We start from the raw sequence: 25,390 nt of genomic DNA, 5'->3' as shown, positions 1-25,390 counted from the left end.
TCCTTCATTCCAACATCTTCCTACTGCTGGGTCTTCTACAGGGTTCTTGCCAGGTCTCAACATTAAGTGAGCAAAATCTGGACCTGCAGAAATTGTGTTTTAAGTAAACCCTGTGCCTGCAAACCTGTTTTTGTTTTGTTTTCAAGAAGGGAACTTGTTATTATATAACTTCAAGTTTGCAAGACAAATACACCAAAAAGGACAGGGGCCCCAACCCAGGGGTTGGCCAGGTGACATAAGTGGGTAAAAGGGGTTGACTATGAGGCAAGAGGGAAAAGTGTGGTCTGTGGTGAAATGTAAAGCCTGGAACTTTGCCCCACAATAGATATTCAATACTGTAGACAAATGTTGCTATGCAAAAATTCTCCTCTAATGTTGCTAGAGCTTTCAATTCTCTAAAACAAATCTTTTTTAAGATTTTACTTATTTATTCATGAGAGACTCAGAGAGAGAGGCAGAGACATAGGCAGAGGGAGAAGCAGGCTCCCTATGGGGAGCCCGATGCAGGACTCGATCCCAGGACTTTGGGATCATGATCTGAGCCAAAGGGAGATGCTCAACCACTGAGCCACTCAAGTGCCCCTAAAAGAAATCTTTAATCAAGGACTTTATGTGAAATTTTCTAACTTTTAAAAATATTGTGTGGACTGAACAAGTGGCCACCCCTAGGCTAGATGGAAAATAACTCCTGCTACAACCAGGGTCCCAGCACTATTGGGCACTGTTAACTATCATGCAAAAGAACACAGTGCTAGGAGCAGTACCCAGGGCCTAGGGGCTAGGCGAGAGCAGGCATGGGGGTGAACATGTGGCTAAAGGCAGATCTCAGACCCCCATCCTCCTGGGGACACTTTCTGGGAGTGATCTTATTTTATAGGGAGGAAATCAATCAGGAAATAGGACCCACTTTACTGTAATTCACTTTACATGAGCTCACTTTACAGAAATACACTTTACAGCCAGCTTTGCTGAAACAGATCTACGAGAGATATGATGGGCGGTGGCCTTTTCCCAATAAAAATATACAAGATATACCACACATAAAGCCCTTAACTAGCTCACAGGTCCCTGTGATTGAGCAAAAACCAGTAACTTGAATAAATAATCCTACAAAACAAAGGCCTATACCTTCCTTCCCAAACTCAAAGCAGGGGAGTGGGCCCCAGACTCAGTAGAGAAGAAAAACGAGTTTAAGAGTCACATTCCCTTGCTTGGTTTCCACAACCCAGAAGACACATGATGCTGGGCAAGTTACTTATCCTTGTAAGCCCCAATTTCCTCATCTGTGAAATGGGATCATAACAGCACAATCCCAATAGGATCCCTGTAAGGATGAGGAGATAAAGCTTTTTAAGCTGTAGACTGCGTGGAGGTGCTAACAGGTTTTGTGTAAAGAGAAGGAAGCAGTGAGAAAAGGACTGCTATAGGGAGGGGCACCTGGGGGGGCACATTCCATTAAGTGTCCAACTGACTCTTGATTTTGGCTCAGGTCAAGATCTCAGGTCCTGAGATTGAGCCCCAGGTCCAGCTCACTCTGTGCTGGACCTAGAGCCTGCTTAAGATTCTCTCTTCTCCCTCTCCCTCCAGCCCTCCTTGTGTTCTGTCTTTAACAAAAAGGGCTAAAGGGAAAACCAGTGAGAATAGTCAGTCATTAGCGTAGGAAGCAGCACACCTTAAGTAATCAATACAAATTTAGCTCTTAATTAAGACAGCTCCCCAGAGTGGAGGCTGGAGGCAACATGGAGGTCCCAGAGGGTGGAAGTAGGGTCTCCTTGGGCAGTCACCACAATGCCCAACCTCACACCCTCTAGAAACAGCCAGGCCTGGAGTCCCTATCTGGCTGAGGCTTTAGCCAGCTCCAAGCCAGGCTCTGAGGCCTCCTGACTCTGCCTGCTGTCCCCTGGTTCCATCTCCTCCTTGTCCTGGTGGAGAGGGACTTTCACCCTTTCTGACAGAGTGGTGACAGCTGAGATTGGGGCTGAACCTGAGGAGGAAGGGGGCTTTGGGATCCCAAACTGGGCCACCTCATCTAGCTGTCCAGAGCTCCACCCTGGGCTCCCAAACCAGCAGGAACTTCACCATATGCTTCTATTAGCCGTTGGCCACCTGCTGGTCTAAGGAACCTCCCGAAGAGGAGTGGGCCTGGCATCCAGGTGTTACTAAATTCATCCTTCACTCAAAAAGTATTCATTGAGACCTACTGTGTACAGACACATGGCAAAGAGCAATAAGTAATAAGCACAGGCCCTGTCTTCATGAAGCTTATAGGCCACCAGTCCCCAAATCACTTTTACTTCCAACAATAAATCCCAAATACAACACATTTTCAAAAAGAAAAAAAAAAAGTGTCAGAAATTACTCAGGCAGATGTTCCTGCACCTTCATATTAAAATGATTCATGCTTTTTGTTATTGAACCAATTCACGAGTTTGGGGGAGTTTAAGCAGCCCAAGTGTGTCTTATAATGGGCCCTCAATGAAAAAAAAAATTGTCACATACTCCCACTCCACAGCATTTGTAACACGTCCAGCCAGCCCACAAACAGTAGTACATTCGGTTTTTCCTTCACCAAGGAACTAATTTGCATAGATTTTGAAGGTGTGATCTTGTTTTTCAAAGCTTATTGCTTTGCTTTAACACTGTCCAATCACTTATATGCTACTGAATTCCAGAATACAGTTTTCCAATGACAATAGGCAAATCAAGTTACTATTATTCTCTGTCCACGATGTTCACCCCCCTGATTTGTTTAATATAAATCTACACATGAAGAACATCACAATTGATGAGAGCCAGATTTAGAAATTACAGTTAGCACGCATTCTGGGCTTCCAAAATCATTTTAAGGAACATCAGCATTTCAAATCCATCTGAAAAAATAACCTCAAAATATATTTCTGCCTCCTACAGACTGTGGAACTTGGGCAGGATTCCTAAATCCTCTGTGCCTCACTTTCTCATTATAAATTGGGATTAAACGTCGGGCTCCCGGTGCATGGAGCCTGCTTCTCCCTCTGCCGGTGCATGGAGCCTGCTTCTCCCTCTGCCTGTGTCTCTGCCTCTCTCTCTCTGTGACTATCATAAATAAATAAATAAAAATTAAAAAAATAAATAAATAAATAAATAAATTGGGATTAACCAGTTGCACCCACCTCGTTGGTCTGTGGTCAGGACTCAATAAAATAAGACAAGTAAAATAAGTATTAAGTGCTTTTACTATAATTTTCGAATACCAATGTGAAGTAGCAGAATGTGGCTGTTTTTAAAAAAAAAAAAAAAAAAGAATGTGGCTGTTGAAAGGGCATAGACTTTGGGGCCTGGGTGCAAGTCTCACCTTTTTTGTTAACATCCATGATTTTGGGCAGGTTAAGGAATCTCTCTCCATTTTTCTCATCTGTAGAATTGGAATAAAACTAGTCTCTACCTCAGAGAGCAGCTGTGAGGAGAGCCCTGGTATGCATAAGCACTATATTAAGTTTATAGCTATTTTAATGATAATGAAACCATGGCTTATCAGAGGTGTTTCCCCCTCTGGGGAAAACTGTCTATATAATGAGTTTATAGATATGTCTGGGCTCCCACAGGGAAACAGATTTGGGATCAAACCAGCATCCACTTCCGGACTCACACACAGCTATTGTTCCTAACACCTTGGGTTTCCATTTCCATGGTGACCAGTATGTTTGTTTACTTGTTTCCTGATTTTTTTTTTTCCTGCAGTTAGAGTCCCACAAAGGCAACCAGGCTGAGGATTGTATTGTTTATGGCAAACGTCAAAGGTACCTGCCCCTCTGCTCAGGCAAAGCCTGGGATAAATGCTCTCCAACCTTCACTCAGGGCACCTTCTCTGGGTCCACATCCCACCCTTCCAGGCCTACCTTCTTGGGCCCTTTAAGTCAAGTATCCTATAAACACTAAACATGTGGCTTCTAACCCAGAGTGAGCCAGGACGCTTTGACTGGTAAGAGTCAAATTACTGGCTCACACAAACAGGAAGCCCAGGGAGGTACATTTCACTCTTAGGATAGAGGGAGACCAACCATCAAATAATGTGATAAGGAATCAATCTCAATCTCTCTCTCTCTCTTTCTCTATCTATCTTTGTTATACTGTCTTTATTCTCAGGCAACGACCACCAGTAGTTCCAGGCTTCCTTCCACCAGTGTGACAACCCCAGAAGCAGAAGAGCAGCCCTTTCTGGACCATGAATCACATCCTCATCTCTAAACCGGTGGAGAGGAGTCAAAGAAAGCAAGGCTCTCATTGGCCAGGGCTGGGTCATGCTCACCCATGGAGTCAATGAGAAGTCATCCCCACCTCATGGATTGAATATAGCAGAGGGATGGTACCCCAGAGCAAGAGGCAGCAGCTATTAGGAGAAGAGGAAGGCCGTGTTAGAGTAGGGAAAAAAACAAAGCCCTTTGCTCCCACATTCTTCAAAGTTGCTGCTATGCCTTCACCTCCTGAATCCTTGCCACCAGCCAGGAGGCCCTCTCTAGCCTCCATGGCTCCATGTTGGCCATCCCTCCACTCAGTGAGACCCAGACCATGGCTGCATCTTTTCCCAGAGCCAGCAGCATCTCCTGGCTGCCCTACAGTGTTGCCTGGATTCAAACTTAACAGTTTTGTCCTTCTTCCACACATCTTCATGTCCCATCGGGTGCTAAGTTCTGTAGAATCAGCCTCCCCAAAGCTGCTTCCGTCCACCCCGCCCCTCTTTTTGCAGGACCACATACTTCTCAGAACTTCTCAAGCCCATTTGGCCTCACAGCCTCTGCCACCAGATTCAGTGTTTTCCAGTTCAGCCAGTATCAGCCTCCTCTGCTCAAAAACTCTCAGTGGCCCCATTTTCCCTAAAAATGTAACTCCCAACATCTCAGCCTGCCATTCGGAGACCTCCCCATATGATGATCCAGCCTTCCTATCCCATGCACCGCTACAACTACTCCAACCTCCTGCCATTTCCCCAGTCACCACCACTGTTTGGCTCTGCCCTCCCTACTGGTGGGAGTCTGTCTTCATCACACTCCACATAGTAACCTCATATGATGCAACTCCCACAACCCTGGCTATAGGGTCAGATCCAAACGCCAACACTTACCTGCCTCTCAACCCTGAACAAGTACTTTAGCCTCTGCGGTTTGTCATGTGCAAACGACAGTGATACCTAACTTATCAAGTTGTAATGAAAAATACATCTATAAAGCCCCATTCACAGACCTGGCACCCAGGAGAGGCTCTTAAAAGGTGGCTTTACACCAACAGCCAACAGCCTTCATGGCCCAGCCCAGATGCCACCTCTCCACAGTGGCTTTTATTGATCTTTCCCCAACATGACTATCTTTGTACTTAAATTCTACCTTGTAATGTAGTTGGCCATGCACCTGACCTTGCCCAACTATATTGGAACTTCCTGAAAGGGAGGAGCAGTCTCTTTCATCCTTACATTCCTGAAACACCTCTACTAGTGTCACATACCCAGGAGGTGCTTGAATCGTATCAGTGAAACGGACTCCATTTTGCACATACCAAAGTATTCCTGCTCGTTAGTCATTAGGTCACTAGGCTGACAGAAATCCAGTAACCACTAAGCACATCCCTGGTTGCAGGATTCGAGACAGTCACACTGTTTCCCTCTTTACCAACTGCCCAGCTTGTCACATAAGAATTAAAATGGTCACGTCCCACGACTGTTACATGAGGATAAAATAAACAAATGACAGTGGTTACCATTAAAACAAACACACAGTGTCTGTGCAACTAGAAGAACCTAATCTGACAAAGTGAGTGCCCTGGGGGGTTTCAGATAAATCCAAATCCGAGCCAGGGAAGGGGAAGGTTCCCATTATGGACTCCCCACCTCCAAAACTGTCACCTGGGGGGCTACCTGCTTTATGCACCAAACCTGACAATAAAGGAACATAGGCTTTTCCCAAAAATCAAATTCATACTGGAAAGACAAAGATGTGTCACCATTTAGCAGTCAAAAAAAGCATGCTAGATGCACTAAGATATTTATTATAGATTCAATCAAGCTAGTCAATCAACAAATGGATTCAAGGAGAAATTTCAAGAATCATTTAAACAAGATGGCTGGAGTAATCTTAGGACTTCTGATGGTGAAATGCTAAGTAGGATAACCCTTGGTGAGATCCAGAGGGCCTAATATGCTTTGTTTTTTGTTTTTTGTTTTTTTTTTAAGGATCTTCTTTATGATCCCAGCAAGCAGACTTATATTTACAAGGCACTGATTGCCATCCCCCTCTCCCAATGAAAATATCTTGTTTTTCCAATTATAAATATATTGCACGCTCACAATACAAAGCCTAGGTTATCTCAGCCTCCATTCACTACATCATGATCATTTCTCCATGTCAATAAAAATAGATCTACATAGGAACGCCTAGGTGGCCCAGCAGTTGAGCATCTGCCTTCAGCTCAGGTCATGATCCCAGGGTTCAGGATCGAGTTCCACACATGGAGCTCCTTGTGAGGAGCCTGCTTCTCTCTCTTCCTGTGTCTCTGCCTCTCTGTGTGTCTCTCATGAATAAATAAATAAGGTCTTAAAAAAAAAAAAGAATAGATCTTCATAATTCTTAATGGTTACAGAGGAGTCCATTATTTGAATATGCCAAAATTTGTATTATCAATCCTCTACCAATGGTCACTTAAATTGTTTCCTATTTCTGTTATAAATACTCTCTACCATTTATAACACTCTGTATATCATTTGTGCACTGGGTTTCTTAAGATAAAATCCTAGAATTGGAATTTCAAGGCCAAAGGTTGCACAATTTCAGCCTTTGATGTATATATTGTCAGACTCCTTGAGAAAGATCTCAATTTGCACTCCTATCAGCAAAGGGAGTATTATGTTTGAAAGAACCTATCTCCCCACACTTCCTTATCAATGTGTTACATTTTTGCCATTCTAAGATTCTGCATATACACAAGATTCGGTTTACTGAAGCGTTGAGCATCTTTTCATGTATAGTAAATCCCTATGTAATGCCTCTCTTCTCCCCCTAGAAACTACTTCCCCATTAACTACTCCCACCTTCTCTCTAGCTGTAACCAGAGCCACCATGTTGTTAAATTTCACCCCCATAGGCTTCAATCTAAGAATCTAAGAATTGATGCCTGCAATCTACTTTCATTGTTCCAGAGCAATCCACCAACACAAGACAGGTCAATAGAAGTCATTCCTTAAAATTTTTCAGGTCGGAATTGGGGAGGAAACTACCAGTCTCTCTCAACTGGTGGAAGTTGTTAAATGTGAAACCGTAACACATTCCTCAGCATATGGAGAAAATAGTGAGAAAAACAGGAGGATAGGTAGATCAAGAAGCAGATAAAAGAGATGGAGAGCGCTAGGAATGTGCAAGTTCCAGGTGGTTCTGAGGCATCTGAGTCCCTGTACTTCCCACTCTTCCTCGACACACAAGATAACTCACTTTCCTCCCAAATGAGTTCCCATTTGCCTATACTAGTTCAAACTTGATTGCTTCGTTTGCAACCAAGACTCCTACTTAATTAATAGAGCTGCTTTTCTTGGCTATTCTTTCTTTTGTGAAATACCTCTTTGTGGTCTTTGGACATTTCTCTACTGGACATTTCCTCCCTCTGATTGATTTCTATGAGAGTATTTTATAAATTAAAGCTATTTTCCCAGTTTGTCACTCAACTGTCAACTCTTGTTATGATCTCTTTTATCAGAGATTATTTCTTTTTTGCATTGTCAACTGTTAGCTTTTTTTATGATTGTACCTCAAAACTGAAATATTCACCCATACTTTCTTCTAGAATGTTTATAGTATCATTTTTTTTCACAAATCTAAATCTTCAACGCATTTGTAATTTGTTTAGTTAGTGTAAGGTAGGAATCCAATGTTATGTCTTCCCCAGTGATTCATTAGCCATTATCTCAACACCATTTCCTAAGTAAGCCATTCTTTCCCTTTTTATTCGAAATGCTTCCATTATTATACTCTAAATTTTTACCTACACTTGGGTCTGTATCTGGATGTTTTCTTTTACTTATATTCTTCACTGGGTCTCCGTAATCATGAGGGCATTATCCCTCACGATTGCAATGAGATTGTGATGTGATGAGAAAGATACTGAGATGCTAAATTACTGGCTTTGAGATCTCAGACAAATTACCAAATCGCCAACCTTTTGTCACTTACACCATGGAAATCCTAAGTGAAAGAGAACTGCCAATCCTCTCAGTGTTCCCCTAGACTGTGAAATCTGTGCAGCTGGTCAAAATAAGGCAGATGTCTAGAACAACATTGCAACGGGCAAATGAAGAAGTGGGTCAGGATTTGCCTGGAGCCTAGGAGAATGCTCGGCAGTGCTCATTCCCATTCTAACCCTGTGGATGACAACGGACGGGGTCCTCAACCCAAGCCTTGAAAAGTAGGTAATTGCTTATCAACCTCTAATATCCTGTGGGATGTCTCCAAGTCCACATGACAATGTTGCCATCACTCGTGTCTAAATGGAAAATTCTCACATTTTCTCAACAATATTTACTTATTGTTTTCTCTGGCCAGACAGAGCACTGTGTATTTTTAAACTTTCCAGGAAGACTGTTTATTAAAATAATACAGTGAAGAGCAATCAAACTGTTTGTTTATGACTTTTGATTTAATTTTCTTTTCTATAATCCACTAAAGAAAATACTAGAAATCAGGCATTTGTGTTTCTTAGATTGCAGGCATCAGTTAAATTAGCAGTGGTGGGGTTTTTTCCTGTTTGTTTCTAAGACACAAGGAACCCCTCCCAGCTCTAATTCTTTCCTTGGGGTAATTTTCGATTTTAATGTGTAATAGCTGCTCTTCAAATTAACATCAAATCTTATTATGAAGTACCCGCAGTTGAATTACCATCAGTGGAAAATGCACCAGCACATTCTCAGGTCTGAAGGGTGAATAGAGCTCCAGAAATCACCTGGGCAAGGTGTACATTTATACAGCTCAGAGAGATCAAGCAATGTGCCAAAGCTCACACAGCATGTTGGTGGCACCATCTTCCTTCCTCTTCAACCTCTTCACTGGAAGCATCAATAGGGCTTCCAGGGGAATTGAAACACTTTGGCTTAGGACACGTAAGAGCAGAAGAAGATACCACTATTACTTTGAACAGAAAGAAAGTGTGTGTCTTGATCTCACCTCAGGAAGTTATTAAATGGCTATGTCCTTGAACTTTGCCAGATGTTAGCAACACAATCTTCCCATCTGCTAACAGATTCTGATCCTAGGCTAAATGTGTCTGTTACTTGAATGTGGAAGAAGAGCACCAGAAGCTGGGAGTCCAGAGCCTGGGATTCGGTTTCAATTTTATAGTGGGAAGCACAGTCATCTTCTGATATTAGAAGGGCCCCAGTCGCTCTTTCTGCCCACAGGTTCTGTCCCAGTGCTATAATAAAACACCTTTCTGCACTGAAAAAAAAAAAAAAAAAAAAAGGACAGCCACCCCACCCCCCACCCTCCCAGCAAAGTGTGGTACATTTATTCTGGATGCCTCCAAAGAATAGGGCCAGGACTAATGGACCTGGGCTTGACTGCAGATTTAGGTTCCCCATCAGCACTTGGTGAGGCCCAGGAAAATACAAGCAAAGAAAAAATCCAAGTCCCAGCCCTCAGGGAGGTTGCAATTTAGTGGGTAGAGCAAGAAGCCTATCTAACAAATATTTTTCCTACTTCAGCAGTTCAAAACAGGATGAGCTGCTTGAGAGAGGGTGTGAGTTCCCCAAGCCTAGGAAGAGTGGAGCAGAGAACAGAAACCAGCTCTCAAGGATGATGCAGAGTCCTAACTGGAGAGCAGGCTGGAGTAGAAACTCGACATAATCTCAGGAAACAGTCAAAAAGTCTTCAGAGCAGGAATTTCCATGCCTGGCTGATCCTCAGGAGTTTGGAAAATACAAATGCCTAGGTACTGTCCATGAGCTTCTTTTTTTTTTTTTTTTTAAGATTTTATTTATTTATTCATGAGAGACACAGAGACATAGGCAGAGGGAGAAGGAGGCTTCCTGTGGGGAACCCAAAGCAGGACTTGATCCCAGGACCCCAGGATCATGATCTGAGCTAAAGGTAGACACACTCAACCACTGAGCCACCCAAGTGCCCCTGCCCATGCACTTCTGATTCAGACCATGGGAAGGATTTTTTCTTATGGGTTGAATTGTGCCCCCACCAAAAAAAAAAAAAAAAAAGAAAGAAAGAAAGAAACCCTAACCTCAGAATATGACCTTATTTGGAAACAAGGTCTTCACAGAGTGATTTAGTTAAAATGAGGTCAGTTTGAAATGTACATAAATGTTGAATCACTATGTTGTACACTTGAAACTAATATAATATGGTATGTCAACTATACTTCAATTAAAAAAATGAAGTTAAAATGAGGTTGTTAGGCTGAGCCCTAATCCAGTTTGACTGGTGTCTTTATAAACAGGGGAAATTTGGACAAGGAGGCAGACAGGCACAGAGGGAAGAATGTGTGAAGAGAGATAAAAAGAAGACATCTACAAGCCCAGGAACGCCTGAAGCTACCAGAAGCAAGGAGAGAGGTCTGGAACAGATCCGTCCCTAGCACCTCCAAGGGGAGTGTGGCTTGCCCACAACTTGATCTCAGACTTCTGGCCTCCAGAACTGTGAGACAATAAATTTCTGTGGTTCTAAGCTGCCCATGCTGTGGTACTCTGGAGCTCTGGGTAACAAATGTCGCCAGAGAATCGGTATCAGAGCCGCCAAACTGCCTCGGAGGACAATCCTGGCCTGGAGACTGGTCCTCCGTCACAGACTGCCTCAGCTCTGGCACCACTCTCTGTGTGCCCTTCCTTTGGTCCTCGGACCCCTGCTTGGGAAAGAAAGGAGACAGCGGTGAGTCCACGGCCACGTTCAACTGATCACCCAAATAGCGGGCAGCCTTTCTCAGTTTGGTGACTCTGCAGCTTCCAGGCAGCAGTGAGCACTGGAGTGTGAGCCAACACATCTACAAATGCCTCCAGGAAGAAAATGCCACTCTCCCCTCCAACAGCTGCAAAAATACTGAAGGCTGAAGGCTTTGGACTCTACCCTTATGCCAAGCTTCTCTTGGAGGAAAAGAGAGATGGGAGGTAGGGCCAGCGACCTGTTTTTACATGTGCTTTTGGTCCTCAAGGTGGGACTCCTAGAACCCTGACCTAGGGTAAATCACATGCAAACCTTCAGGCAAAGTAGCTACTGGGCAAAGAAGCCACAGAATTCCACGGAGCAGAATGCCATACCAGACGAAAGCCAGGAATGTGAGAAATTAAGGGGAGCTCCCAACAGAAGCACACGCAACCCCTCTGAGAGAATCAGGAAAAGCGGCGTGCCCACCCCAAGATACATTCCCAAAGCCACTGCCTCAATGAGCTGAACTTGTGCAGGTATGACCCAACGGGGAAGCACACTGGGTCAGCACGAGGGAAGAGGGAGAAGTAGGTCCTTGCTGTGTGCCCTCGGAAAACCACTTCACCTCTCTGAGCCTGATGTCTTTCTTTCTCAAACTGAAAGAAAAAGATGAAGAAGGAGTGGCCAAGTCTGAGCTGTGGTAATGATCACAGGAGATAAATACCAGACTACTTTTATCAACCTGCAGGTTTGTTATCTGAGTCTGTGTTCCCTGCCCAGCCCACAGATGCAAAACCCAGGGTCAATGGACTTGTCACTGTCAGGTAAAAAATCTTTGATTTCCCTAATCCAAACCTTGAATACCACAGGAAAGATGACCGCTCTCAGAGGTGAGGGGTGTTACATCCCAAAGGTTTCAAAAACATCTTACCACATGTCCTCATGTGTATCGTGCCCCGATTGCAGAAGAAAATGTATCTGTACATCCCTAGGGCCACTGAACTCCACTTTAGAAATGATCACTATTCCTCCCAAAGCAGGCTGTGGGGAGAGGGTAGGGAAATGCTACTAGGCAAGTTCCACCCTAGGGGGAAAAAAAAACCCTAAGCCTTTAAAAATAAGTATATGAAAATGTTATACAACGTATATGATATTCCTACACTGGTTACGAAATATATAAAACTTGTAAAACCTAGGTGCCTGGGTGGCTCAGTTGGTTGAGTGTCAGACTCCTGATCTCAGCTCAGGTCTCAATCTCAGGGTTGTAAGCTGGAGCCTCACTTAGTCGGGCTCCATGCTGGGCATGAAACCTATGAAAGAATGAAAGGGAGGGAGGGAGGAATTGAAAACCTAAATGGGCCACTGTAAGGGCTTAGTTAAATACACAATTAAACCAACCCAAGACAAATGAAAGACACCAGATAACCCCTCAGGGTCATACTAGAAAACACCCACCATTTCACTGAAACTTTTGGTTTCCAAAGGGCTTCACGATTTTTTCTCAACATCCATCCGTTTTGAAAGAAACTATAAACATAGATGTGGGAAAGCCCTACAACAGCTGCAAAACAGCACGTATACAGTCTGCCATTTGTGTAAAATGTACACTATGTTCACCCATGCACAGACACAGAGATCTGGAAAAATGTCCACCTAAATGCGGATGGTAACTATCTCTGAGGGATGGAACTGGCAACCAGGACACATAGGAGAGAGATTCTGACTTTCCTCTTAACGTTCTGCATTGCTGTTTGAATCCTCTTGAGCAAATAGGTAGGTTGTCTGGAAAAAAAAATGTTTAATCTCAGACATTAGATAGAATGACTCCTATTCTGTTGTGAGTCACAGCTGCACACTCAATTCTTGTACAGATCTTGTACAGGTTAGTACTGACATTCTCAATAGCTAGTAAGGTTGTTGGGGGCAGCAGCTATGATGGAGCAGAAAGAATATTGGGCGTGGAGATGGGACTTGGTGCTGGGTCCAAGTGCTGGAACAAGCAGAGTACTCTATGGTAAGTCATTCACCCTTTTGAGCCCCCAATTCTTCATCTACAAGAATGTGGGAGAAAAAAACCTACTCATAGGATTATAAAGATCAACTAAAACAGTGGACATAAAGGATCTTCTAATTTTTAAGTGATTCTTCTAGAAAGATCAGGGACTCTTTTGTTCACCCCTTCCTCCTATCAGAACCCACCATGGGTGCCAAGGACACAGTAAGTATGCACTAAATGCTGGATCTATGACACTGGGCAAGATGCAGAAGCCAAATCAGGGTGATTCCCATCAGAATTTTGCTTCCACGGAGCCCCCAAGCTCTCATATTTAAGGCAGATATTCAGAGCACAAAGGCCCACACCCTGGGGGAACGGAATTAGAAGCAGACACACGTTCACTTTTAAACACTTGTCCAAAAAGAACCTGACTCTCAAATCCCTGACCCCCTCACATTCTTTCCAGAGTTGTGTTTCAGTGGCCAGAGACTAGTGAGAATTCAGGCACCATCATATAAAACCATCAGCCACCCAGCAGTAACCAAAATGTAAACTGAGAAGTACACTGGAAGCGTACCCGGAAACTAACCCGCACCTTCGTAACCCATGGAACCACTGAGGAAATCAGGTTTGTCCTTCTTTAATTTATATTCTGTTATATGTTATAGAGAATTAAGCTTTAATTTTAAAAATCCCTCTAATTGGATACTACTGATGGGAAGACATCTGGGGCAAATATCTAGGCTCGGTGCATTCCATCCCAAGCAATGGTTAGTGGTCTGTAGAATGAGTGTGTGGCAAAATAACCAGTGGTTGCTAATTATTATATATCACAGGGTTTGGCATCATCCATAAAGCCCTGTCACGCTGGCCTCTTCCTCTCCAGAGAGGATTACAGAATTGACTGTTTAGAATTTTTTTTTCTCCAAGTTAACATACGTTTTCCTTGTCTTAATTGGATCCAGCCTCTTTGTCCATAAGCAGAAAGGCAATTTCTCCATAATGATTGCATCCTTCACATGGCAGGCCAACAGCCTTTCCAGGTCTGGAAGGATCATTGGCTTCCTATTTTCTTTCCATTTGCTCAGCCTCGTTCTAGTAGTGATGTGAAAAACATGTGAAGATTATGTCCTAAGGTGCCTTCGATTTGGCCAAAAAAGGTATGATGTTACCGGCATGAAACATCTCCTCCAACCCACACAGAGCCTCAGAATTCGGGAGAACTGTTTGCCCCAAACGTTTTGGCCTAATGCAAATATTTATTTCTTCCAAAACAAGTAAAACAAACCACTTCCAAATTGGGGATGGGGGTGGGGGAGTTCGCCAGACATTTTTCACAGTTAAGACAAACATTTGGGAAACATTTTCCAATTTGCCCTATACCCTTAGTTAATCTTTCTTAACCACATTGAATCATTTCCTAATTTACCATCTACTGTGACATCAAGGCCATTTCTTGAAGATCTTACTGACTTTCTCTGCTCTCCTCCTTTCCTCCAGGTCACAAGGATACAGCATCAATCAAGCGTTTCTCGAACACACCAGGCACCCTCCCTAATCTGTGACTTAGGGGTTTAGAGATAGGGACCTGCGGCAGCACTAACTTGAGAAAAGTTGGATCTTGAGACATCCTTTGCCAGTCAAGTCCTGGGCCCAATTCTTTGTCCCCACCCCACCCCCTATTTTTCCTAGAGCTTGGAGTTTCCTTCTTACAGATGTTATCTGAACATCCCAACAAGCTCTTCCTGAATGCATTAACAGACAACATTAAGATAAAGCAGAGCACGTTTCTGCATCAGCCATTACAAAGCTGTTTCCTGGGCCATTTGTGACTCTCCAGCTTGTTTTTATTTCACAAGTGGTATAAAAACCTTGCCAAGACGAAATTCCATTTTCAAATGAGATTTCACAAGACCTTTTATCAGATATACAGACCAATTACGCTGGCTGGGTTCTCTCCTGTAGTTGGGTAACTCTATCCTTCACCCCCTTTCCCTTCCTGAAGTGGTTAAGTTAGGAGGTTCACCTTCTCTGCAGGAGCAGATCAAAGGCTTGAGTTCCTGTCCCCTTCATGACCAGGCAGTGACATCATGCAGCCTCCTCTCCAGCATCTCAAGTTTGACAGGGGCCCCCAAGAAGAGACTCTTTTAGCTGGCAAAGATCCCTGAAAAGTGAAGCTGCTACATTAACACACACGCGCGCGCGCGCACACACACACACACACACACACACACACACACACACACACACAGGTTAATATGGCTTCTACATGCAAACATCTATAAGCTTACCACTAAAAAATGGAAAGAGGTTAATATTTAGAAGCTTTTCTGGGGAGGGGGGGTTGCTTCACACACTCTCTCTCTCTCTCTAGGATGAGGGGGATGCCCTGCAGTCCGGCAGAGGAATCAATCTGTCCCACCCTAACCCACTACTTTTTAATTATGTAAAGAAAACTGCAGAGATCTGAGCACACACCTAAGGTACTATCAGGCAGAGGTGCTTCAGGGCAAGGGTCTCCCAAGGGGGAACAAGCACCCAAGCAAGGGGGGTGTGGGGCAGATGTGACCTGCACGTGGTAAGCCAATGCCAACAGGAACTGGCCTGCCCAGTGCCCATGTATTGGCTCTGCCAAGGAAAGGGAGTAGCATGCTGCCAATGACATGTCCCCACCACCACCCATCTGGTTTAATGCCCTGCCCCTCAGGGGTAATTCTGTGGCTCCTCAAGATTCTCTCCAAGCCCTGCCAGGAAGAGATGCCAAGAGGCTGATCTTGCTCTTTTGATGTGTTGGTATGTATGAGGGATGGGGTGGGGTGAGGATACAGATAGAACAATACCAGTAATGGGGCTCCAGAAAGGATCATAGCCGCCATGGGTGCATGCACATATTCCCCCTCCTCAATCGCAGGTTCATTTGAGTTGATAAACAGTTCTACTTTTTTAAAAAAGATGTTATTTATTCATTTGAGAGAGTGTGAGCACACAAGCACAGTGCAGGAGGGGCAGAGGGAAAAGCCAACTCCCAGCTGAGCAGGAAGTCCAAGGCAGGGCTGGGCTCTGTCCCCAGGACCCCGGGATCATGGTCTGAGCCAAAGGCAGATGCTTAACTGACTGGGCCATCCAGGTGCCCCAACAGTTCTACTTTAAAATGGAAACACCTAATGGGAGGATTCACCTATCAGTAGTCATTCACAACCTAGTAAGAATTACCATATCCAAAGGCTCTCAAATTGGCATTGACCTGAAATCAGGATCCATGAGGACAAATATATTCCCATTATACCCTTTTCCCCAGGAAATCTGACAGAGACCCTCTTTCTTTTCCACAATTGCAATCTCATGGGCATTCACATTTAGAAACCATACTGCCCTGAGCAATAGGTTTGTTTTTTGGCTTACATTACGTGGAAGGGGAAAGAGTTCCTTCGAAACATTGAAGGGCTCCAGGAAAGTCTACAGTTCAAGTGACTTCCTTTCATCTCCATCTCCCTATTTGTGAAACCAGGGAGCAAGTGGAGACCAGACCCGTAGACCCACTGACAAGGCTCGGGGCTGTGGGCCTCTACTGCCTCACGGAGTGGGATGATCTTATCTGTTCATCTCAGTTTCTTTCACTTTCTGCACATTCCCCGGAAGTTGTCCTTTGAGGTTCATTTCACTGTTGCCTTTTAAAAAGAGATTGATACTCAACAGATTACAAATTCCTAGAGACAAGGCCCGCTGGATGGAAAGTAGCCTAATTTATTACTGACTTCTGTCAAGAGGATGTTACCAGTTGACTCTTTGGCACAACTTCAAATAGAGTTCCTTGCTTCAGACACCGAAGAACAGCAACTAACTGTTTTATTGTTTCAAATGCTTAGCTGCTTTCTAAGTGTGCTCTCGCTGGGTTATCCTTTAAATCTTTCAAATCTCACAGGAAACAGGCTTTTTTTTTTCTTTTTAAAGATTTTATGTATTTATTTTTGAGAGACACAGAGAGAGGCAGAGACACAGGCAGAGGGAGAAGCAGGGTCCCTGGGGGGAGCCCGATGTGGGGCTCAATCCTGGGATCTGGGATCATGCCCTGAGCCAAAGATAGATGCTCAACCACTGAGTCACCCAGGTGCCCCTCATCGGAAACAGTTTTTAAGAAGAAATCATTTTAAAGTGGATACAAAGACGGTGTGTTTTTGACATTTTTCTTCATGATTTTATTTCAATCTGACCTGTTCAGAGGCAATGGAAAGCCCTGGGATGCCTGGGTGGCTCAGTGGTTGAGCATCTGCCTTCGGCTAAGGTCACGATCCTGGAGTCCTGGGATCGAGTCCCACATCAGACTCACCACAGGGAGCTTGCTTCTCTCTCTGCCTGTGTCTCTGCCTCTCTCTCTGTTTCTCATAAATAAATAAATAAAATCTTTAAAAAATAAAAGAAATGGAAAGCCTTACAATTGTTTTACCTATTTTCACCCTCATTTTAAAACACCTTTCTGAGGTCCACAGAAAGAGTTGGGGGTTGGTTTTTTTTTTTCCTTCCTTCCATGGATTTTCTGTACACACAATGTTTTTTCTTAATAAAATGATTGTTTTAAAATATCCTCATGTCAAGAGTTTCAAGAAGGAACACAGGGCTCTGTCTGGATCTACAATACACAACTTAATTTGAATCAGGAAAGTCAGTTGCTCAATCTAGGCAAATTTCCCAACAAGATATGAAAAAAAGAGAAAATACAGCTGGCTCACCACCATCACCAATATCTCTGAGTGTCCCTGAACTAAATTTGTCTCCAAAGTGACTCAGTCCTAATCCCTCAGCCCCCAGCTCCCCTCCCTGTCTCAGTCTCTTTCCCTCTCTCTTCCCCATACCCTCCCCATTTCTCTCTTCTCTTCTACTGCCTCCTCCCCTGTTTGGATGTCAGATGTAGGGGGTCATCACCCTCTTCTTCAACTAAATGTAGAATCCTAGAGCAGCTATATTCAAATGAACTTCCTGCAATGGTGGGAATGTCCTGTATCTGTGCAGCTCAACATGCGAGCCACTTGCCATATGTGGCTACAGAGCACATGCGATGTGGTTAGCATGTCTAAGGAACTGAATTTTTTATTTTAGTTTATTTAAATGTAAATAGCACATGCAGCTAGTAGCTACCATGTTGGACAGACAGCATACCAATTTAGAGGATTAGATACCTTTAACCCTTTCAGGGCATTTCAGGTGACAGGCTACACCAGAGGATATGCTCAAACCAATCCCAACAAAAAGCCAGAGAGGACAGTGGCCTCCGTCATCTTCACTCCAGAACTGTGGCCCATCAACCCCACCCAGGCCACTTCCCTAGGAAGACTTCCAAAGTTCCACCTGGAAGGCACCCAGGCATACCAGTTTTCTTCTTAGATCTTGCCATTTCTCAACCAAATGGTCCTCTTGCCCTTATATTTAGTGTTTTCCATTTGTAGGAACTGACCTTCATAAAAACACAATGTCTTGGAAAATTAGCAGCCGTCTTCCACGTTTCAGGACTATCCCTCAAGTATGACCTTTGAATTATCCTTAGATCCTACTTTAGTCCCTCAGGCCATCTCCCAAGTTCTAGGAATGGCAGAGTCCATACAGTGACCCAGCTAAGCAGGTCACACCACCAGCAACTTCAGCATTTTGGGGGGGAAATCTAGTTCTACTTATATCTGATTTACCAGTTTAAAGCTTGAGATGATAATGATGAGAGGCCCAGTTCCACCTGTGCACCCACCTCCAGCAGCATCTCTGTAAGGTTGACATCCTCCCACAGGGCCCTTCAACAACCAGATGTTGAATGAATGAATGAGTGAATGAATGAATGAGTTTACACGTGTTAGAATCCCCAGAGACAATTTATAATAGTTTTCCCTAGGGACACCTGAGTAGCTCAGCGGTTGAGCACCTGCTTTCAGCTCGAGGCGTGATCCCAGAGTCCCCGGATCGAGTCCCACATCAGGGTCCCTGCATGGAGCCTGCTTCTCCTTCTACCTGTGTCTCTGCTTCTCTCTGTGTGTGTCTCTCATGAATAAATAAAGTCTTTAAAAAAAAAAAAAAGAATGGTTTTCCCTAAATGAGAAACTGAGGTGGGGGTGGTATGGTCTAGTCAGGAGGTTAACTGCCTTCTTTTTAAAACATAGCATGTGGTATACAAAGTGAAGGGCATCCTCCAGTGTTTGGATGGTACTAAATGGAACATAGTCTTCACCCCAAAATGATCAATTTTGAGAAGCTTGATTTATTGGTTAAAATCTTTTCAGCTTTTAGGATATTTTTAAATACAATTTTTCACTGAAGTAGTACAGAATGTGTTTTAAAGTAGAAACCACTCCTATTATCTAAGCCCGCATAATCCATTTTAATCATCTTAAAATCACATCTTAAAACTTTTTATCTTCACTATTCTATTTTGGTGTGAGGTGCGGGGGTGGGGAGAGCAGGACTGGAGAAACTCCTGGTTTCCTTTTTTTTTTTTAAGATTTATTCTTTTGAGAGAGAGAGAACAGGAGTCAGAGGAGAGATAGAGGGAGAGAATCTCCAAAAGACTCCCAGCTGATGCAAGGCTCAATGCCAGGACCCTGAGATCCTGACCTGAGCCAAAACCAAGAGCCAGCTACTTAATTAACTGAGTCACCCAAGGCGCCCCTCCTGATTTCCTTTTATGGGGTCACCTGTTTGGGGTCATTGTCTATGGTGATCTTAAGTTTCTGCCCCATTGCATGGTTGACTGTGGTGATATCCTTTTGTGACCATAAGACTGTTTTTATTTCAAAATGTGTCTAGATATTATAATGCTTTACCTTGAGCCACAAATATCTTGGCAACAAATATTAACTTTAAATATTGCCCACAGGGGCACCTGGGTGGCTCAATCGGTTAAGCATCTGACTCTTGATCTCAGCTGAGGTCTTGATCTCAGGGTCCTGGGTTCAAGCTCCACTTTGGGAGCCCAGCATGGAGCCCACTTAAGAAATTAAAAAATAAAATGAAGTAAAAATAAATATTGCCCACAGTCCTGGATGGTTTCCCAAGAACACTGGAAGCTCCCAGGTACAGGCTGAATAGCCCTTGGAAAAGGTGAATTTGGCTGTATATTGGGCTCTTTCCTGAGTTCACTCAGACATTTCTGAAGTCTTCAGCCCAGACCCAAAGGGTACCATTTATCAAGCCACTACAACAGTTACAGCTTCTGAAGACATCATTTAAACAAGGATTCGTTTGGGCACTGCAAGAATCAAGCTTTTTGGAGTTTAGAATCTGACAAGAAGCCACCAAGCTACTGACAGATAAGTCTTGTGGGCATTTATCTGATGATTTTTTTAAAAATAGGCCGCTCGATTAATTAAAATCATCACTTGAAATCTTTCTGTAAGAGAGCAAGGCCTTCTGAAAACATTGCTTTTGGTTTCTCTACCTCAAAGTCGTCAGTACTTAAAAAGAAACGTAGAAAAAATAAAAGGCAGTTTCATTTAATGGCATTGTAGGGCCAGGCAGCTTCCAGCCTGGGTGACCGCTGAAGCTCTCCCACACAGTGAGATTGGAGGGAGAAGCGCCCGGGGTGGGAGAAGTATGCCTGCCGGTGGCAGTAAGGAGGCTGTAAGCTTCAGAGACATTCCAGGGTTCTAATAATGAAATACACTGACGTGTCATTTCATCATCGCGAGCTGAGGGTACAAGGGAAAGAGGGAAGGAAGCTCGGGCTTGGAGCCCTGCTGTGGAATGCTGAGTCTGTCCCAGCAGAGCCTGCCCCTCGCCGGCTGGATGTAGGTTCCCTGCCTCCTACCATCCCTAGCCTCTGCCAGCACAGAGCTGCACCTTTTCCCAGGCCCCTAATTGCAATCATCAGGGAGCTCTAGGCCCACAAGCCACAGAGTTATCGGAGAGAAAAGTTCCTATATTTGCTGCTTTTCGGCAATTGTGACCAATGGCAAAGTCATTACATTTCTGACTTCTGGGTTCCTGTGCTCGGTGCCTGTTAGGATGCTCAGGAAATGCCGAGGAAAATGTGATCAATACTTCCTCTGTCATCTTTATTGATCAGCTATGGCTATGACTGGCCTGTGAGGAAAGGTGAGCCCCTGCAAAATTGCTTCTCACCATGGTTCACTCAAGAGTGAGGCAAGAGATCTGGAATATGAGAAAAACATAAAAACCTTCACTGCAACAGTAAAACCCAAAAGAAACGCACAAAAGACGCTCTGCAAACACTCTTTCTCACTATTATTTCAACACCAGCTTGCTTGCCAATTTTCTGGGATTCTAAAATGTAAATAGATAGATAGATATAGTTAATCTGGGTCTCTTTTCATTAAATGCTTAATCACTTAGCTCATTTCCATAAATTGGCATGAATTCAGTCTCCACTTCTTTTTTTTCCTGAACCACTTTTTAGGAGAGTAATCTAAAGTCCCTAAGAGTGATCAAGTCAGTGTTTTCTCATGAGACAGGGACAAATACACAGCCCACAAGATACATTTGGGTGGTTTAAAATTTTGAACCTAGATTATCTAGATCTATCTTTTCTTATTTCAAAACAACCTTCACAAAGGTTGTTTGCTATGTTTTATAATGATTAACAATGACTCATTTTACTCTAACCCACTTACAGATTTTCTATCTTACTGATATATTCATCTTTTCCCTTTATACGTACTTTATTATGGTAAAAATCTGAATTTACAGTGAACTAAGAAGCCATCTGCCTTTAAGAATGCATAATAATACTGAAATATCAGCCCCAAAATTACCCACCAACATGGACAACTACAATTTTGTTTATAGCATTTGCAAAGTGAGTCTGTCTTTCTTCAAGTCCTGTTCCTCTATTGTTGGGGACAAATGTGACTTGTACTTGAAAGCCTTATTTTAAATTGTTTACAGTGTATTTTGTTAAGTGAAGTAAATTAAATTTCACATACGCCCATTATATTTCTCATCTGTGACCTTTCGTAAGAGTACGAAGTTAAGAAGGGCTTTTAAACATTCTAAACAACTCAGATTATTCAAGATACCACAAATTTTACATTTGAGATTTCACTAAATTGACTGAATGTTTTCACTTCTGATTTTTTGGATGATATGATTTTTCTGGAGAATTCCTTAATTTAAATGAATAACTTCAAGAATATGGTAACCGAGAAAAGAAAAAGAAGAGAAAAAGTTTTTCTTTTTTTTTATTTCTAAAAACTTCCACAGTAACTAGAATACATGTGCTGGAATCTCTAATAAAGACCCAAGAAGAAGAAAGTAGAAACATTTAAAACTGGGAATTCTCGGGCAGCCCCGGTGGCTCAGCGGTTTACTGCCACCTTTGGCCCAGGGTGTGATCCTGGAGACCCGGGATCGAGTCCTGTGTCAGGTTCCCTGCGTGGAGCCTGCTTCTCCCTCTGCCTCTCTCTCTCTCTGTCTCTCGTGAATAAATAAATAAAATCTTTTTTTAAAAAATGGGGATTCTCTTTAATTGTAAGAAAGAAATATGGGGAGAAAAGTAAATTTAAAGATGAAGTTTCCATGTCAGTGATTAATTTTTCTCATTCACATGTCAGTCTCTCCCTTTCCTTACAGACAAGGCCCTCTCCATTTCAAAGGCATCGTCCAGAGCTATTTTCTCACCATGAGAGGACTACCAAACTCTCCAAGAGAAACTGAAAAGACTTTCAAAGGCAAAGGGAGTGAAAGGCACATTCTCCAGCACTTTTAATCACTGTAATTCAGTCACTCTATATAAGCTTCCAGCCTGCTGTTCTCTTCCCTAGTGTTCCGTAAAAAACAATTTGTTAACCTGCCAAGCAAACATATCAGGCAGTGAAAAAAAACAAAACAAAACAAAACAAAACAAAAACTAGAGAGACCAATTTGGGAGAGAAAATTGATTAACATTTTGCCAACTCCAAGCAAAACATTTTTTAAAAAGCAACCAAATGCTGAGGGCAGAGGAAAGCATGCCCCAGGCAAACGAACGTGTAGAGCACCGAATCTAAGGGAGAGGATTCCTCCTTAGAGGAGAAACCGGTGAAACTTGCAAAGCCTCCAGCACCATGGTATCCAGTGATTTCCCAAGAAATAATTTCAGAATGGAGGGAGGGTGGAAAACTTTCCCAGCCCTCAAGCCCTAAGCGGTACAACCAAGTCCCGCCACTAGGTGGCGGTTGCAAAGGCTGCAAACAGGGGGCTGTTTTCTTCGCTTTCCCTCCCGGACGCACAGCCCAGTCCAGGGGAGAGCCCACTAGTCCCCACCTCGATCCAGCTCGCTAAAATGCAAGGTTAGGTCAAAAGAAAACAAACAAACAAACAAACAAACAAACTCAGGCCTTAGAAACCTGAAGTTCCCAAGTAACAGCCACTCCTACAAGTCTGTTCACACCAGAGCTGAGCAATGGGGGGGGGGGGGGGAGACACATGGTCGAACCTGCATATTTTAAACTCTGCTGGGGTTTGCAAAGCAAACCTTCCAGGCAGCTGCTTTAGGGCGACAAGTGACGACGAAATTACGCCGCGAACGCTGGGTCGAGTTACTGGGCTGTGCATCACCCACCCACCCGCACAGCCTGTACAGAGCCACAAGGTGATGGAACTGGCTGGGTAAACATGAATCGTTTCATTGCTAGCCAGAAATTCTTCCTTCATTCATCAAAGTGAGTGAATGAAAATATTAAGTAGGTAAAGCATTTTCGTGGACTGCTCCCTGAGTATCCTTCTGAAGCCGAGACCTTACTTAGGCTGCCTTCTACCTTGGGTGTCAAATAAAGGGAAAAAAACCACTTCCCCTTTTTGTAAAACGGCTGCACGCCAGAGCTCAAATCTTGGCAAAAGAGATGTTACATAAATTCCAGGTGTTCCTAAATATGTATATTTACACGCAATCATTTTTGGGAAGCATCTAAGTTTCCGGGCTACTTTTTTTTTCTTTCTTTCTCTCTCTCTCTCTCTCTCTCTCTCTATCTATCTATCTCAAGAAAGAGTCAAAATGTGTGTTTACAGCTTTGACTTAGGCTCCTACCCACTTCGTTTTGACGATATTTCCTGCCAGCGAAATGCAGGAAATCTAATAATTTGCACCCAAAACGCATCTAAGCACTCAGCACACTTACCTTTTTAACTGAACTCAGATCAGACAATTCAATTCCCATCACCAAAGCGGGGGGGGGGGGGGGTGGGGGACCCAACTCTGAAATTCTGAATTATTTTCTAGGTGATCCGTACAGCCATTCTCCGGTAATTCTACGAAGAGGCTAATTCCTTAACATCTTACTTTGCCTTTAAAAGGCTTCCTTCCACACGACGGGATTTCCCTAAGAAACATTCCCAGCGGATGGTTTCCAGCAATAGCCTATATCAACTCAGCCTGCGCAAGCAAAGACTTGGCTTCTGCTAATTCCAACCCCCCCCCCCACACACACACACTCACTCACTCGCCCCAACACACACACCAGTTCACAGTCCCAGAACCATCCCGGGCCGGCTCGAAAAGCTATTTTGCTTGCATGTTTGCCCGTCTCTTCCTGAATGAATGCTTTTCCAACTGACCTTTCCACAGCTGCCGAGATGGCACGGTCTGTAAGGTTAGAGCCGGAAACTAAGGGAGGTCGTAGCATCCGAATCCCTGCAACCTCTACGTCTCTCCTTCTCTGCCCAAGTCCAGATTCTCGCAGCCCGAGGCCAGGGACCCCGAAGCGTCCGCCGGGCAGCTGCGCGAGGGGTCCTGCTGGCGACCAGCTCCCCGCGGGCATCCCGCACGCGCACGGCCCCAGCCCGCCCGCGGCGAGCGCGCCAGCCGCGCACCAGCCCTGCCTCTTACCTTCCCTGGCTTTCAGCAAGACCGTGTTGGCCACGATGTTTTCCAGCTCCATTGACAGTCGGCGGTCAGCGAGGGAGCCTGCCGGCGGGGCTGTCAGCTGCTGGGGGTGCTGCCGCTGCTGCTGCCGCTGCTCGGGCTGCTCGGGCTGCTCGGGCTGCCGCTGCTGCCGCCGGAGCCGGAGCCGGAGCCGGAGCCGGAGCCGGAGCCGGAGCCGGGAGCGAGCAGCCCGCCTTGCCTACCGCATTATTCTTGCTCTTATCCCTCGGAGTTTCCCCCTCTGCAAAGAGGAGCCGCCGCCGCCGCTTCTTCCTCCCTCTGTGTCCCCCCTCCCCCCTCCCTCAACACTCTCCCCCCCACCCCCCACCCTCCGCGTTTCTCTGTCACTCCATTCTCCACCCCTCCGGCTCCCTCGGATGCTTTAATGCCTCGGATGCTTCTGCCTCCCCTCCGTCCCTCCCGGGGGTGTGGTACTAGCGGGCTCGGGTGGTCGCACTGCGCAGGCGCCGCGAGGGCCGCGCCTCCTGCCTCGGCGCTCGTGGCGCGGGGCCTGCTGGGACTTGTAGTCCCGCGGGCGCGCTGCGCTGGAGCCGGAGTGGCGCTCGGCTGCGGGAGTCGGAAACCTGCCCCGGGACCGGCACCGCGACTGGAGGCGGGTGCGGCCCGGGGAGGCTAGGGGCGCCGGGCTGCGGGGAGCAGCGGCCCCGCCGAGCCGGAGCC

General features: G+C 44.7%; 1 protein-coding gene across 2 annotated transcripts in view; it reads right to left on the bottom strand.

Moving 5' to 3' along the window:
• GRK5 (G protein-coupled receptor kinase 5) overlaps positions 1-24,976 on the bottom strand; it is a 208,632-nt gene extending 183,656 nt beyond the window's left edge. For both annotated transcript variants that reach the window (XM_055346259.1, XM_055346260.1), the window contains exon 1: positions 24,674-24,976. In XM_055346259.1, the coding sequence (XP_055202234.1) occupies positions 24,674-24,725 (52 nt within the window). In that variant the 5' untranslated portion in view covers positions 24,726-24,976. The remainder of the gene's footprint in view (positions 1-24,673) is intronic.
• Between the last annotated feature and the right edge of the window lie 414 nt (positions 24,977-25,390).

Source organism: Nyctereutes procyonoides, unplaced genomic scaffold, assembly GCF_905146905.1.
Source record: "Nyctereutes procyonoides isolate TBG_1078 unplaced genomic scaffold, NYPRO_anot_genome, whole genome shotgun sequence".
Lineage (NCBI taxonomy): Eukaryota > Metazoa > Chordata > Mammalia > Carnivora > Canidae > Nyctereutes > Nyctereutes procyonoides.
Note: the sequence above shows the minus strand (reverse complement) of the source record. Positions and strands in the feature narration are given on the sequence as shown.